This window comes from Sylvia atricapilla, chromosome 30 (assembly GCF_009819655.1).
Source record: "Sylvia atricapilla isolate bSylAtr1 chromosome 30, bSylAtr1.pri, whole genome shotgun sequence".
NCBI lineage: Eukaryota > Metazoa > Chordata > Aves > Passeriformes > Sylviidae > Sylvia > Sylvia atricapilla.
In genome coordinates, this window is record NC_089169.1 from 471,013 (window position 1) to 484,817 (window position 13,805).

General features: G+C 53.1%; 3 protein-coding genes across 3 annotated transcripts in view; 2 read left to right on the forward strand and 1 right to left on the reverse strand.

Annotated features, from left to right (window-relative positions):
• SMG5 (SMG5 nonsense mediated mRNA decay factor) overlaps positions 1–4,899 on the forward strand; it is a 31,634-nt gene extending 26,735 nt beyond the window's left edge. Inside the window, exons 21-22 of the mRNA XM_066337990.1 lie at positions 99–237; positions 617–4,899. Of these exons, the coding sequence (XP_066194087.1) occupies positions 99–237; positions 617–700 (223 nt within the window). The 3' untranslated portion in view covers positions 701–4,899. The remainder of the gene's footprint in view (positions 1–98; positions 238–616) is intronic.
• Positions 4,900–8,135: 3,236 nt separating this feature from the next.
• PAQR6 (progestin and adipoQ receptor family member 6) lies at positions 8,136–9,978 on the forward strand. The gene is made up of 5 exons (XM_066337758.1): positions 8,136–8,144; positions 8,402–8,530; positions 9,170–9,177; positions 9,324–9,373; positions 9,875–9,978. The coding sequence occupies exons 1-5, from the start codon at positions 8,136–8,138 to the stop codon at positions 9,976–9,978; spliced, it is 300 nt and encodes a 99-aa protein (XP_066193855.1).
• Positions 9,979–11,401: 1,423 nt separating this feature from the next.
• BGLAP (bone gamma-carboxyglutamate protein) lies at positions 11,402–12,281 on the reverse strand. Its single transcript, XM_066337901.1, has 4 exons — positions 12,221–12,281; positions 11,949–11,993; positions 11,799–11,865; positions 11,402–11,664 (listed from the first exon to the last, which is right to left on the reverse strand). Exons 1-4 carry the CDS (start codon positions 12,279–12,281, stop codon positions 11,532–11,534), a joined length of 306 nt encoding a protein of 101 aa, XP_066193998.1. The 3' UTR covers positions 11,402–11,531.
• Between the last annotated feature and the right edge of the window lie 1,524 nt (positions 12,282–13,805).

Below are 13,805 nucleotides of genomic sequence, written 5' to 3' on the forward strand. Positions count from 1 at the left end.
TTTAACAGGAGCAGGAAAGCCGCCCTGCTTCCCACTTATCGTCCCAAGCAGATGTGGTCTTCCTGCTGACCTTCCCTTTTGTTTCTTTTTTCTGTCAGGAATCTCTATAAAATACTGGACAGCTGCAAACAGTTGACAGTGTCCCAGGGCAGCGGAGAGGATGACACCACAGGAATGGTCACCATCATCACAGGCTTCCAGCTGGAGGACCCAAGCTTGTTCTCGGTGCCCATGCAGGTCAGTAGCTCTTACCTGGCTGAGCTGAGCCATTCTGCTTCATAGCAAGGATATAATAGGATTGATTGGCAAAAGATTTTTGTAATGTTTTTTTGCCTTGGCTAATAACTGGCCTGGTTTCCCCAGAGTTACTTTATATGTTGAGATTCCTTATTCTCCACCAGGCTTCTTGATTTTGTGGTAGAGAGTATTCTGAGACAGGGGAGAGAATTTTAATTTCGTGTCTTTGCAGGCCTCTTGTACCAGAGCAATGAGAGTTGGGAGGATTTGGCCTTCCAGCTGTGCCAGGCTGCCAGAGAGTCCCCAGGTTGGGAATGGCAGCTGTCTTGACCAGGCAAGTTAAAAATTAACCACCTGTTTTGTCTGTGTTTGCTTGCAGTCTGCCATCCAGGCAGCCGCCAATGCCAGCATAGAGATAAAAAATGTTCTGGAATTCTACAAGCAGTGGAAAGAGATGGGCTGATGGTCAGAAAGGCATCGGGTTGGTGAACCTTTCTCTCCCCCTCTCGCAACGTGCAGCGTCTGAACCAAGGAAACAACAATCTGGGCGACACTTAAGACACGAAGAAGCAGCAGCAGCAACAGCAACAAAAATACCTACCCAAACAAATTAGAAAAAAAAATCCAATGTGGGCACGCACACTGACACCCTCCACCTGCATTCTGACCAGACGGCTGTACAGCTTGATGGCGCCAACTGCTCTGAGAGAGGCCCCTTGGTATGGCTGAGGCAGAGCTCTGCCCTTCTCCCAGTCAGCAGAGATGGGCGAGAGACGGGCAATCCTTCATCCCCCTCCTTCCTCCCAAAGCTTGCTTGGCCAGCAGAAGCAGGCTGGTGGTTCAAAGCATGGACTTAACTTCAGCAAAGCCAAACCAGCGCAGCAGAAATGGAACCCTCCGGCTTGGGAAAGAAGATCCAAAGAGTGTTTTGCTCTTTGTTCAGCAATCTGGGGACAGGAAAGTGGATAGTATTTCCCCCCGCTTCCCCTTTGAATTAATTATTTTTCAAGGGTTTTTTCTTTTTAATTTTTAGGTTTTATATATATGAATAATATTAAAAAAAAAGAAAAAAGGAGGAGTTCCTTTGGGGTTTTGGATACTCTTCCAGTGCCAGAAAGAAAAGGAGACACTCTATTTAAAAGGGGGGAAAAGCTCTTAATATAATTTTTTTTTGTCTTAGAACAAGCATATTTATTTCCTTTCCCAGGCCCCCATGGAGTGGGCCCAGTGCAAAGGGATGTTGGCCTGTGAGGAGGGAGCAGCCCCATGTTGCACTTCACTCTCCCTGGGAGCTGCATGCTTCATGAGCTCAACCGTGCTGCTCCAGGGAGGCCACAGGACTCTGTGCCTCCATCCCCAGCTTCTCCCACTTTGCATTAGACCTTCGAGAAAAGGAGTAATCTGGGAGAACTGCTGAAAGAGAGAGAAGAGCCGGGCGGGATTTATGCACCATTAAGGCTCAAATGCTTGGCTTGAGCAGTGCAACACTGGGATGGAGCAGATGTCTCCAAAGGACCCAAAGCCTCTTTTGCATCTTTTTTTTCCCCTTTTTTTCCCCACTAAATCTTTCAATATGGTGTGGAGGAGGAAGGAGAATCTCAAAGCCATTGTCTTCTGCTGGTTGTTCGGTGCACCACTGCTGCAGTGCTTTGCTAGAGATGGTGACAGAGCTGGAGTGTTTGTGTCCCCTTTTCTCACGTCCTTCTGGGCTGGCAGAGGCAGTGCCATGACCGCTGCTGCCCGGGAGCACTGAGCTCATGGACTGTTCCGTGCTTTTCCCATCCCAAACAGGAGGGCTGATGCTACCTGCACAGATGCTGGAAGAGCTGGTTCCCCAGGTGACCTGTGAGGGATCCCGCAGACCTCCATCCTGACAGCATCTCATGCAACCTGAATCTGACACGCTATCACTTGGCTGGTGCTCTGATAGGAAAGTTGCAGGTTGCTCACAGGGCAGCAGCAGAAGGCCTGGGTGGTCTCTTCATGCTCCCTCTTGCCTCTCTGTGCCCACGGAACATTTGTCTCCATCCACATGAACCAGCAGCAGCTATGCAAGTACAAACCGCTGGAGTCTTCTATCTGTGTTCTCACATGGGCCAGCCAGAAGCTGCTACAGCTAGAGTGTAACATGAGAAGCTGAGCCACATACTCCACTCTTTGCAGGCTCTGAGCATGGTGTGTTGTACTGTAGGGCAGGATGTTCCTTGGTTTCAGGTAAAAACTAAAAATACCAGCACAAGTACCAGAGGATTCATTTCTATTCCAGTCCAGCTCCTTTACAGCACAGCAGAGGTAAATACCAACCTCCACGGTACAGCTGATCCACCCCTGGAGGCTGACAGGCTGGTCGTGAGGGACAGAGGTATGCCTGCAGGATCTTCGCTTTTACAGCTTCTCCTAAAACTCACAATGCTTTGCTTGGCTAAGCCAAGAAAAGGTCATATGCAGGACAGCAGGTCCTTGGGGATTCTTGGAGATCTGAGATGAGTTATAAAGCTCCCAGTCACTCTTTCCTCCAGTGGTTTTATTTTTAGCCATTTGTTTGTGTAGCTCATTATTTCAATGGGGTGGAAAAAGAGAAGGGAATCACCTTGTGGGACTGTTACTGAGATGAAACCTTCCTTGTCTGGTGGGGACACGGAGAGTTGATGTGCTCTGCATTTTCCTGCTGCTGACGAAACCCCCACCCCAGTCCTGGCTGCCAAGCACAACTGAGGAGTCTGGAGGTCACTGAAGCTGAGCCTGGTGTGTGTGTCCCGAGAGCCTCAGTGTCACCCTTGCGGCTGCACTTGGGGTTGGTGAAGAGAAGCCTTGCTGGGCTATGATTAAAGCAGGGAGGAGCTGCGGGCAGTCTTTATCTTTACTCCGGGTCAAGCATTCCTTAGGTCCCGGCTGGATCTTGAGGGGAGAGAAAAACAGTACAGGTAAAGCAGCAGCCCAGAGGGAATTTCTGTCTCACTGGTGGCAAGTGTTTCAGTTGATGGCAGGTGTTTTCAGTTCTTGCAGCTCCCACAGCTGTGCAGGTTGGCAGCTGGGAGCAAACTGCTGCACAGTTGGGCAGGCTGAGGAGGAGCTGTGTTCTGAGTCACTGGGGCCTTGTGTGGGCAGAGCAAAAGTAAAAAAAGCAAAAGTAAATAAACTCAATTTCTGTAACCAGAGGCAGTGGAGCTGCTGTGAGTGCATGTGGGGCCACATGATGACAGCAGGGGCTGCTCACAGCTATCCCTCAGTCAGTGCTCTGGTGCAACCTGAGGGGTTGGTTTAATATTCCAAGTCTTTTCTCACCTGGAGGAGAGAAAGAAGCCCTTACCATGCAGTGGGGAATCCTGACTGCCCCCATGGCATCTTCCATTCTGGGCTGGATAGGGAGAGATTGTGACCTTTAAAAAGGACACCTGAAGGGTTTGTGTGCTATCCTCTTCCTCTCCAGAGCATGCAGCTGTGCTTGAGGACCTGGTGAATGGTTTTTGGATTTGCATCCCCAGTTAGAGATGCCCAGAACTGAAAAACTAGGAAGGCTCCCCAATGTGGGAGCAGTGTGGATGCAGAGCAGCCTTGGGGAGATGGCACACAGTGTTCTCCAGCAAGCGTGGCCTTCTGAGGGGACTCAACATGTCATCCCCAGGATCTGGATAAAGGAAGGCATTTCTCTGCCCTCATCCCAACACTTGGGATGAGCTGGAGTTCCCGCCTTGAACACATCTGCTCTAAGAGCCATTGTGTTTCTCCCCTGGTCTGGTGGTTGCTAATATGAAGTGGGTCTGGGGTGAAAGCAAATGGAGTGGTCTGTGATAGGCTCTGTGCAGCCTGTGGCTGCTGTGGTGCTGCAGCAGGGGCTCCCTGAGAGCCCCCCACCCTGTGCATCCTGGTCTAAGCCAGAACCGTGAGCTGCCTCATCAGGAGAGCATCATGCAGGACAGTGCAGGCTCTGGCCATGGCTCTTTTGTGCAGTGCTGCTCCTGCACCGACTCCAGGCTTGCCCTGTAGCAGCTGTAAAGCCAGTCCAGTAGTGCCCGCTGTGCTGGGAAGGGGAGCAAACAGAAAAACCATCTTGTGGGCTGAAAACAAGAGTTTTCATGTGTTCTGGTATGTTTCTTGGGTTTGTTTTTTTCTCTTCATTACCACCCTGCTGAGCTCTTTGGGGTTTTGGGGTGACTCCATGCTGGGAGGACACAGGTCTGTGGTGGCTGAGCTGTCCCCAAACCAGGGTGGACACAGCCACTGGTGCTTGTTGGGCTTCTGCTCCATGGTTTCATGGGCTGTTCCAAGCAACTCCTCTGCTCCCATCCTTGCTTGGCTTGAGGCCACCCACAATGCCTCGGATTTTGTCTTGCATCTTCAATTTAGGGCTCTTTTCCTTCTTGGTGTGCAGCGGCACTGGCCAGGGCTGGCCAGGGTGGGGGACAAGGCGGGCTGGTACAAGGGGCCGTGTTGCTGGCCTTGCTGCTCTCAGTGAGGGGACTGTAGGTTCAAGGTGAGGGACAATTACCTCTCCTCAGCCCTCGTGTGGCACAGGGGCTTGCAGAGCCAGGGAGAATTGCTTTCATTGAGGGACAAGGGGACATGGGGCCCAGCTGAGTGAGGAGAGGCTGGGAGTCTCAGCACATGTCTGACCATGGTCTGAACACAGCAAATGGCTTAATAAAATACCAGATGTTTGTACTTCGTGTCCTGTGGTCATTCCCATCCCGTCCCACCTTTCCTGTGCAGCCTTGGGGCTGAGTGCATTTTCCATCTGTAAATCCACCCTTGAGCATATGCTTTGCTGACCAGACTTTTCTGTAAGTGCAAGTGGGTCCTTCCTCATCCTTGTGATGGGAATAGCATTTCCCTTGCCACCTTTGCAAGAGGGACTGGGGGCTGCAGGCTGGAGATTGGGCTGTGCAAGGGTCCTACCGTGCCCTGGTGCCAAGGGTAGCTTGTGGGGTTGGGAGAGGAAATAAATCAATATTCCTGCCCTGAATTCATTGCTGTCAAAGCTCCCTGATCTGCTTCCCCTGGTGGGGAGCACCGAGCTGGGCACTGTCATAACTTTCTCTCCCTCTTGGGTTCTTTGGAGGCTGCCACTGGAGGTCAGAGAGGGGGTTTGTGAAAAGGTAAATCCGGCTTCAGTCTCCAGTAGGGAAATGGGCTGGGGGTGAGACCTTCCGTATCCCAACACCAAGCTGGCAGAAAGGGACTGTCACTGCTGGCTCCATCCCCTTGAACAGGGCTGGGAATACTTTTTCCAGCTTGGAAGAGCCATACCAAGAGGCTGCCAACCCCTTAACAAACCCTGAGCCTCCATCGTCGGTCCGTGCAGAATGGTATTGCTGGGGGGGGTCCATGGGTGGGGGATATGTCCCAGAGCCCTTGCATGGGAACCGACCAAGGTGACATTGAAGCAGGAATAGGCCACAACACTGGTCAGGGGATGGGACTCCTGGGGAGGTGATTCCTCAAGGACCCCCAGGAGCTGCTCTCCAGCCTCACTGCCTGCCTGTTCCCCTCCTTTTCTGTGCCTCTGTTCCCCACTTCTGCTACAGATGTGTCATTCCCCTGCCTTCAACATCTCCCTGCCATTTGCTGTGCCTAATGGGTTATTTTGCAGGGACTGCTCAGCACCAGGGTCTGCATCCCAGTGTGGAGACCCCAAACCCTCCCTTTGGCCTCCTGCCAACACCCCTGGGGGCAAGTGACTTCCCCTTGGCTGGGGCCACCAGAGCAGCAGAGCCGTGGTGTGGACCAGCCTGCACCTTGGGCTCTTCGGTACAGGTATATGGTGTTTTTGAGCTGCTCATGCTGTGCCGAGCACTCAGCACTAGTCCTCTGGGGATCAATAAATCCCCAAAGATAGGGGCTTTGGAAAGCATCCATCCTGCTCCCAGCTCAGTCCTCTGTCCTCTGAGTTCCATCCAGCTGCAGCATGGAGCTTCTGCTGGTATTTGCCCCCATGGACTAAGCAGGAGCCGCTGCCAACCTTCCTGCTGTCAGGTAGTTTTGTTTCTGCACACTTGCTTTCTCCACCTCTTCCTTCCCAGATCTCTGGTGAAACTCTGCAGTGTGGCACAGTGGGTGGCACTGAGGCCCTCTGCATGGACCTGCACTCAGTTTTGTCACTTGCTCTGGCTCTCCCAGTTTGGTGGCATTTAAGGTCTGATGCCCAGAACTGTCCTCTCCAGCCCTGGAGGCTCCCTTGTGCGCCCCCACAGTAAGGGGTCGTGTCTTCAGGAATTTGAAGGAATCTCAGCCAAAGCAAGGCTGTGCCTGGGCTGTCAATCTGTCCAGCACAAAGTTGCCTTTGAGCCCCTGTAGAGGCCCCAACTTCCCCTTCTGCCAGTGAGGGGGAGCTGCCAGGGAGGGACCCAGAATGGAGACAGGAGAAGGGCAGCCAGTTGCAGTGGCAGGATCAAAACCACCGGCCCAAAGGCAGTGGTGAGGAGGGGGCTCTGCAGGGCAGATGTGGGAGAGGATGCCCACACGGCCACCACACCACCAGTGCTTCCCACCAACACTGCTCTGGCTCCTGCTCATTGCAGAGCAGCAGGAAATTTGTCCAGATACTTTTGGATCGTTTTGGGTTTTCCTTCCTCTAAACCACTGTGCGAGTTTTGGGCTGAGGATTGCTTGTAGTGGGATGCTTATAGCACCCCTCGTGCTGCTGAGCTGCTCTCTGTGTTGCCCAAATTTTCCCAGCTGCCCAGTTCAGTGTCCTTCATCAGGCCCTGCGTAACAACTTCACTGGGCTGGGACTTGGGGGGCTTCAAGGTGTCTCTGGGGGCTTGTTCCTGGCGTGGTAGTCCTAAACATGAATTTGCCAGGGACATCTGTAGGGTTGGGAGCCTTTCTGGGGAGAGGGTACACAGTGGTGTGGGGGGCTGTTGGGGGTTAGATTTGTCCCTTTTTTCACTCTAAAGAATTTTTTCCCCATAAGTTACCGAGGAGACCCAAGTGTTGGATACTTAAACAAAGAAGTGGCCGAAACCCAGTTGAGGAGATTTTTTTCTTTATCTGTTAGGGAGGGGGTAACTGCCTTCTCTGACAAGAAGCCACCTGTTAAAAACTGGGTGGAGCAGTGCTGCTTATCAGATGGTGCAATGTTGCTTGTCTCTGTTCATTCTTCCACTACCCCCGTGGGAATATCTTCTGTTAATGGACCATTAAAGCTCACCAATGACATGACACATTACATCATACTATTGTAAGATGCTCTACCCGGGGAGAAGGAGCCAAACCATCTTCACCTAGATAAAAGGAGCAAAAAGTGTCACCTGTCAACCAGTGTTCCCACGGGACTCCCAAAGGAAGACTGGACCCTTCTCTGGACACATGGCTCCACAGGATCATTGCTGCTTCCGACAGGACCACATCTGCCACTCCAGGAGGTCTTACTTACGCCCTGACCAACAGGGAGTCAGGTTGTATTTCTGACTCTTTCAGAGTTTTTCTAGGATTTCTTATTTGTTTGTTTGCTTGCTTATTCTTCTGTACTACAACATTTGTATTTTTAATATCTCTAGTAAAGAACTGCTATACCTATTCCCAAATCTTTGCCTGACAGTCTTTTAGTTGCAAATTTGTAATAATTTGGAAAAGGGGAGGAGGGGAGCTTACATTCCACAGGAAATTCCAGTCTTCCCTGGCAGACACCTGTCTATCTAAACCAAGACAAGGGCGAAGCAGGATCTCATTCCTTCCTGCAGCCCCCATCCCTGACCCTATTGTGTTCTCCCATTCTGGGCACGGGGTCCTGATCCTGTCCAGTCAGTGGCTCTCTGTAAGAGCCAAACAGAAAGCAGGCTTTGCTGCATACAGCCTTGGAAAAAGCTGGGAGCCTCCCTGGGTCTGTCTGTCCTCCATCCCCCAGTGGGCTTGGTCCTGAAGATCCACTCTTTCTCACCCTGAGTGCTGGGCCCACCATGCTGCCGGTAAAACCTTCAGGGTCCACCAGGTGCCTCGGGGATGTCTGGCTGTGGTAGGAGGACGCTCTGTCCCCAGGTTTCTTCCCCCAGTTCCCTCATCCAAAGTGGGAAATCATCTGGACTCCTCATGAAACCTTGTTTCAGCTGGAAATATTCCCTGCCCACCCTGCCTCAGTTTCCCTACCCGCCACAATCCCAAAGCAGCTCTTGGGCTGCCCTGCCCCCCCTGGGGTGTCCCCTGAGCAGCCCCACTGTCCCCACAGATCTTCTGGGAGGATGGGATCGTGGTGGGGTATTGGCACCCCAAGAGCTCAGCCCTTCACTGTGTCTTCAGCTCCTTTCAGATGATGAATGAGACAGTCCTGGATGCACTTCCTGCTGATCAGATGGGGGTGGGGGCAGGAATGGAGATGAGAATGGGAATAGGAACAGGGACAGGCATGGGAATGGAGATCTGATGGGAACATGGACAAGGATGAGAGTGATGAAATGATGGGATGGGAATGGTGGCAGTGATGGTTGTGGAGATGGGGACAGGGATGGGGATGAGAAGAGAATGGAGATGGGGACAAAGAAAGGCTGGTGATGGAGATAGACATGGAATTAGGGACAGGCCCTGGGACAGACCTGGAGTTAGGGATGTACAGAGACAGCAATAGGGACGAGGAGGGGATGGAGATGAGGATGGAGACAAGGATGGGGATATGGGCAAGGACAGAAGTCACCTCAAAACATGCTGTGTTAGCAGATGTTTCATGTGGTGCTGCCTGGTGCTCTCATCCTCCCTGGACAGCTGCTGGGCCTACCACTGGCCACTGCTCATCTGCCTGCTGCTTGTCTGCCCCTTTCCCTTTGCCCCTCAGCTGCTACAGCCTGGGAGAGACTCAGCGGAGATGGGCTGGCACAGGGATGGGCTGGCACAGGGATGGGCTGGCACAGGGATGGGCTGGCACAGGGAGCTACAGGCCCCATGACACCGTGTGTCGGTCACAGTCTGTGCGTTTGCCTGTGTGGTGCCTGTGTGATGCCAGACTCCTGGGTCAGTGATGTCTGGCACCATTGCTTTGTCCCTGTGGCTGTTTTGAACTCCTTCTCTTGCATTCCCAGTATGTTTGGGATGAGGAAACTGCTGGAGGTTTCCTCCTTCTCAGCTTTTTGGTCCTCTTTGTGATTTCCTCTGCTCAGGCCGAAAGCCAAAGATTTTGCAACTGTCCTCGCTGTGGAAGCTGACAGAGGTCTGTACCATGCCCCCCACCCCCCTCCTTTCCCCCTTCACAACTTCTCCAAGCTGGAGCATGCCCAGCTGAGCAAGGTGCTGTGACTTTTGTGTGCCCCTTCCTCTATGACAGTATCCTGCTCTTCTACCACTTGAGTCAGGATGGCCCAGGGCAAGAGTCAGATGCCCCACCACATGGGTCCCAGGGCGCTTCCAGGTGGCTCCCTGCTGGTTCTCGCCTTCCTCCCCACAGCTCCTCTGCTGCTCCTGGTGTGACTGTGCTTGGAGTGAAGCTGAGGTCAGGTACTGCCACTGCCTCCTCTTTGCACTGCTCACTGGCTTCCTTTTCACATCCCATCTGCCCGAGTGCCTTGTGCTGCTCTGACTGCATCAGTGAGCAGCGATCCCCAGTGTCCCTCACTGCTGCGGCTCCTGTCCCCTGCCCCCAGAGCAGCCCCTTGCAGCAGGAGCTTTACAAGGAGCCTCCCCAGCCATGAGTGATGCCCCCTCAGCCTGGCAGGACACATCCACCAGCTTTTCCACATCTGTTCTGTGCAGGGCAGCCCCTGGCAGCTGGAGGACATCCACTGTGATGTCTGCAGGCTTGGCTGTGGGGCCAGCTGAGCTCCACCAGGATCCCAAGCACCTTCGGCATTGCCGGGGTGGCCCTTGTGGGCAACCCTGCCATCATCAGTGCCTTGACTGTGGCCTTGCCTCAGACCCCCGGTGGCTCTGGCTGCTCTCCAGGTGTCCCCACGGGGGCTGGGCACTGGAGGGACCCGTGACACTGTGTGTGTAGGGCTGGGCTGCAAAGCCTGGGAGAACCCAGCGTCCTGGCAGCCTCTTTGTGGTGGGTCCTGCTATTGAGTGTCTTGCAGTGTCTCTCCCGACTCCCTCTGCACCCATTCTCTGCCTTTGAATGCAAACCAGTAGTGTGATTCCATGAATTTGGGAGAGGCACAATATGCCATCCTATGTGGAGATCTGTTGGGGAAGATAAATCAGGGAAACCTTATAAGTATGATTGCTTAGCAAAAGATTCTGAAAATATGAAACCTATAATCGAAATAGAAATGAAAGCTTACTTTGAGTTGTAGGATACTGAGTCTTAGTTACTATATAACCTAAAAACAATGGCCTAGCTAGCTGAAGGAGAATCCCTTTGGATTGAACAATCTCTTTCTGCTGGCTAAGGGATCCAAAGGTCAATGTAGCAAAACAGAAGTTTAAAGAGTAGTTTTTAGAGTTTAAAATATAACACAGTATGGTGATATAGTAGTTCTTATAGGCTGTATGTAGATTCTATAGGATTTTGTGTCTTGTATTGGTTGGTCACTGTAAATTAGAATATTAATCACAAAAGAAGATATAATGGATTGTAACAAAGACTTCCCTCTCTTAACACTCTTAACTCTCTTAACTCTTAACTCTCTTACCCTTCCTCTTCCCCCTATTCTCACTCTCTCCTGCTCTCTTCCCCCTGCCACTTTGCTCTCTCGCTCCCTTCTCTCTCAGCTCTCACTCTGCTGTTCTTTCTCCCTCTCTCTTTGGGACTTCCATTCAGCCCAGGCTGGTGGCTGAAGGCAGGACCCTTTTACCGAAGACCCTTGCAATAAAACCACATATTCTAGAATATACAGGTTGGCAGAATTCCTTGTCCCAGCTGTCCACGCATTCTCCTACAGACACCCGGCAGTGTAAGTGTGCATGTGTGTGTCAAGGTTAATGAATAATTAAGGTAGTTTGTGATGAAATTCCTGGGCAGGTCAAAGAGCCCTGTGGTGCACAGAGCAGCTCTGCTGTTCCCCAATAATCCCACGCTTGGGAGAAGCAGCTTTAAATTAAACTGGAATAACGATGGTGCAGGTCTGGGCTCCTCAGTGTTGGGAACAAGATCTGGGGATGACAGCACTGACCCTCCTTGGAGCCTGAGGGGGGGCACAGAGAGGGAAATCAGGAGTCCTCAACTGTGTGGGGTGGGGTGACATGGGGCACATCCACTGCAGCCTCCCACCCACCCATGCCCCAAGCTTGGGAAGGAACTGGCTCCACCATTTGCATTTATTTCTTTCCGGGGCTAACAGAAAGGGTGAGAGGGTGAAGGCATACGGGGGGCGCTGATGCGGGTTTATGGGAGGTCAGCCCCTGTCCCACAACACAGCAGGGGTTGGCTGGGGCTACACGAGGCCGTAGTAGCGCCGATAGGCCTCCTGGAATCCAATCTGGTCGGCCAGCTCATCACAGTCGGGGTTGAGCTCACACACCTCGCGTTTGGCCTCCAGTGGGTCCCGCGAGGCTCCATAGACACTGCTGGGGACAAACGGGGGACCCATGGGGTGTTGGGGGTTCCCATGGGAGCTGGAGGCTCCTGGGGAGGGGCTGAGCATGCAAGCCTCCCCTTATCTGGGGGCCACGAGCCCTCACCCAGCAGAACAAAGCACTACCTGTCATAGCCATAATTCCGCTTCTGTCTCTGCACTACCTCGGCACTGGCGCGTCTGGAGACAAAGGCTGCAGGGACAGTGTGGTGGGTCAGGGGGCCACGTCCCCCTCTCCCCAGGGCCGTGAGGCTGAACTGAGCTGCAGTCACTCACCTTCGGAGCTGGGCGAGTCACTGGTGCTGGTGGAGCCATCAGCAGCTGCGAGTGGAGAGTTGGGTGAGCTCAGGAAGGTCCCATGTGGGCTCTGCTTTCACCCCACTCCTTTTGGAGCTCAGATGTGTGCTGAAGGATATCCTGCTCCCTATCTCCCTGTTGTGCCCCCCACTCCAAGGCTCAGCAAATTCTTCTCAGTCCCTTTGCTCCCCCCAGAGCCCTTCCCAGAGCACAGAATCACCTCGCTTGTCCCCATCAGCCATGGACCTTACCTCTGTGGCAGAGGCCAACGGTGAGCAGGGCCAGGACGGTCAGCAGGACGAGGGACTTCATGATGCCTCCCTGTGCTGGGCTGAGTGCAGCCCTGGCTCCCTGGCTATCTTTATAGGGTCCTGTGGCCTTGGCAAGGGGGGGCATGGCCCCACCAGAGTTATTTCCAGCACATCCGCCATGGCCGGAGCTGCCGGCAGAGGTGGCAATTGTGGTTTGGGATGAACTCAGTCCCCCTATGCCCAGCCAGAGCCCACAAAGGGAGGGAAAAGTGGCCCTGGGCCAGGGGGGATTTGTTGGTGGGCCCAGCCCTGCCAGCCTGGCAGCACCCACTGCCCACTGGAATGGGTGATGGGGCACTGGGGGCTCCTTGCTGCGCTTCCCAGTCACTCACTGCCCTGTCCCAGTTCTCACTGCTGGATGCCAGAACTGTCTTCTGTGACACAGGAAGACTTTCCTGCCAAAACCTGTGGGGTTTTCCTCCATGGGCAGGGCCAGCAGGAACTTGCTGGCCCACTTTTGGGGGGCCAGCAATGTTTCTTTTGTAGCATTGTCACAATGTGCCCCTGGAGGAGGGTGAGCAGGTGCCTGTGCCCTTGGTCTCTGCACAGCTCCTCCCTGCCACATGCCACGGGGAGATGCTGCGTGGCCAGGGCAGTCAGAGCCCCCAGATAACATTCCTCTTCCAGATCTTGACCACTTTCTGATCCAATAAATCCCAATCCTGTCTGGTAAAGCGGAACTGGAGGCTTTGGAGCAGAGGGCGGACAAAACTGCTGAACCAGAGCCTTTGTCAGACAAACCCATAAAGTACAGAGTACATGGGCCAAGTACACAGCAGGAGCCAAGCTGGGAACAACAGCCCCAATTTATTGAGATTCCAGCACAGCAAGGGGAGGCAGAGGGAAAACTTGTTGCAGCAATTCTGCTGTGGGCTCTAATTGCAAGCAGAGGTTGGGGCGTGGTGCAAGCGGCCACTGCTGCTGCCCAGTCTGTCATGGAATGGCCTCTCCTTGGGGTAGAGATCACAGAACCTGCTGCCTTCAGTGGCTTTTGGACTCAGAGCCTCTCTCAGTCCTCATCAGGTGCTCCTCATTCTCTGCCCAGCTCCAAGGAACAACCTGTTCATGCTGGAGGCACCTGTCACTAATGTGGCTCTGCCAGGGAGATCCTGGAGCCTTTGCTTCCCCAGCCTGAAAACTTCTGATGAGGCAGTAACAGACAACTGTGGGTGGGGAAAACCAGTCTGGTTCTAGAAGATTCCACAGAAAAACATTAAATCCCCATGCCACAAGCCCACAAAGTGGAGGCAGGGCCCTTCCAACCTCTGCACAGACCCCCAGATACCTCAGGTTGCTGGGAGGAGACCAGGGCTAGAAAATAATTTGGAAGAACAGAACAAATGGTAACGAGGAACTTGGTGCAGCAGCTGCTGCCACATCTGCAAACCAGTGGTTTGAACATGTGAAAACACTGGGCAGTGGTTTGAACATGTGAAAACTGAATGAACCTGCAAGTACAGGCAGGAGCATTGACTGTGACCCATCCTCAGATGTGTGTGGTGCTCCTGCTTGTGGGCTCCTCAAG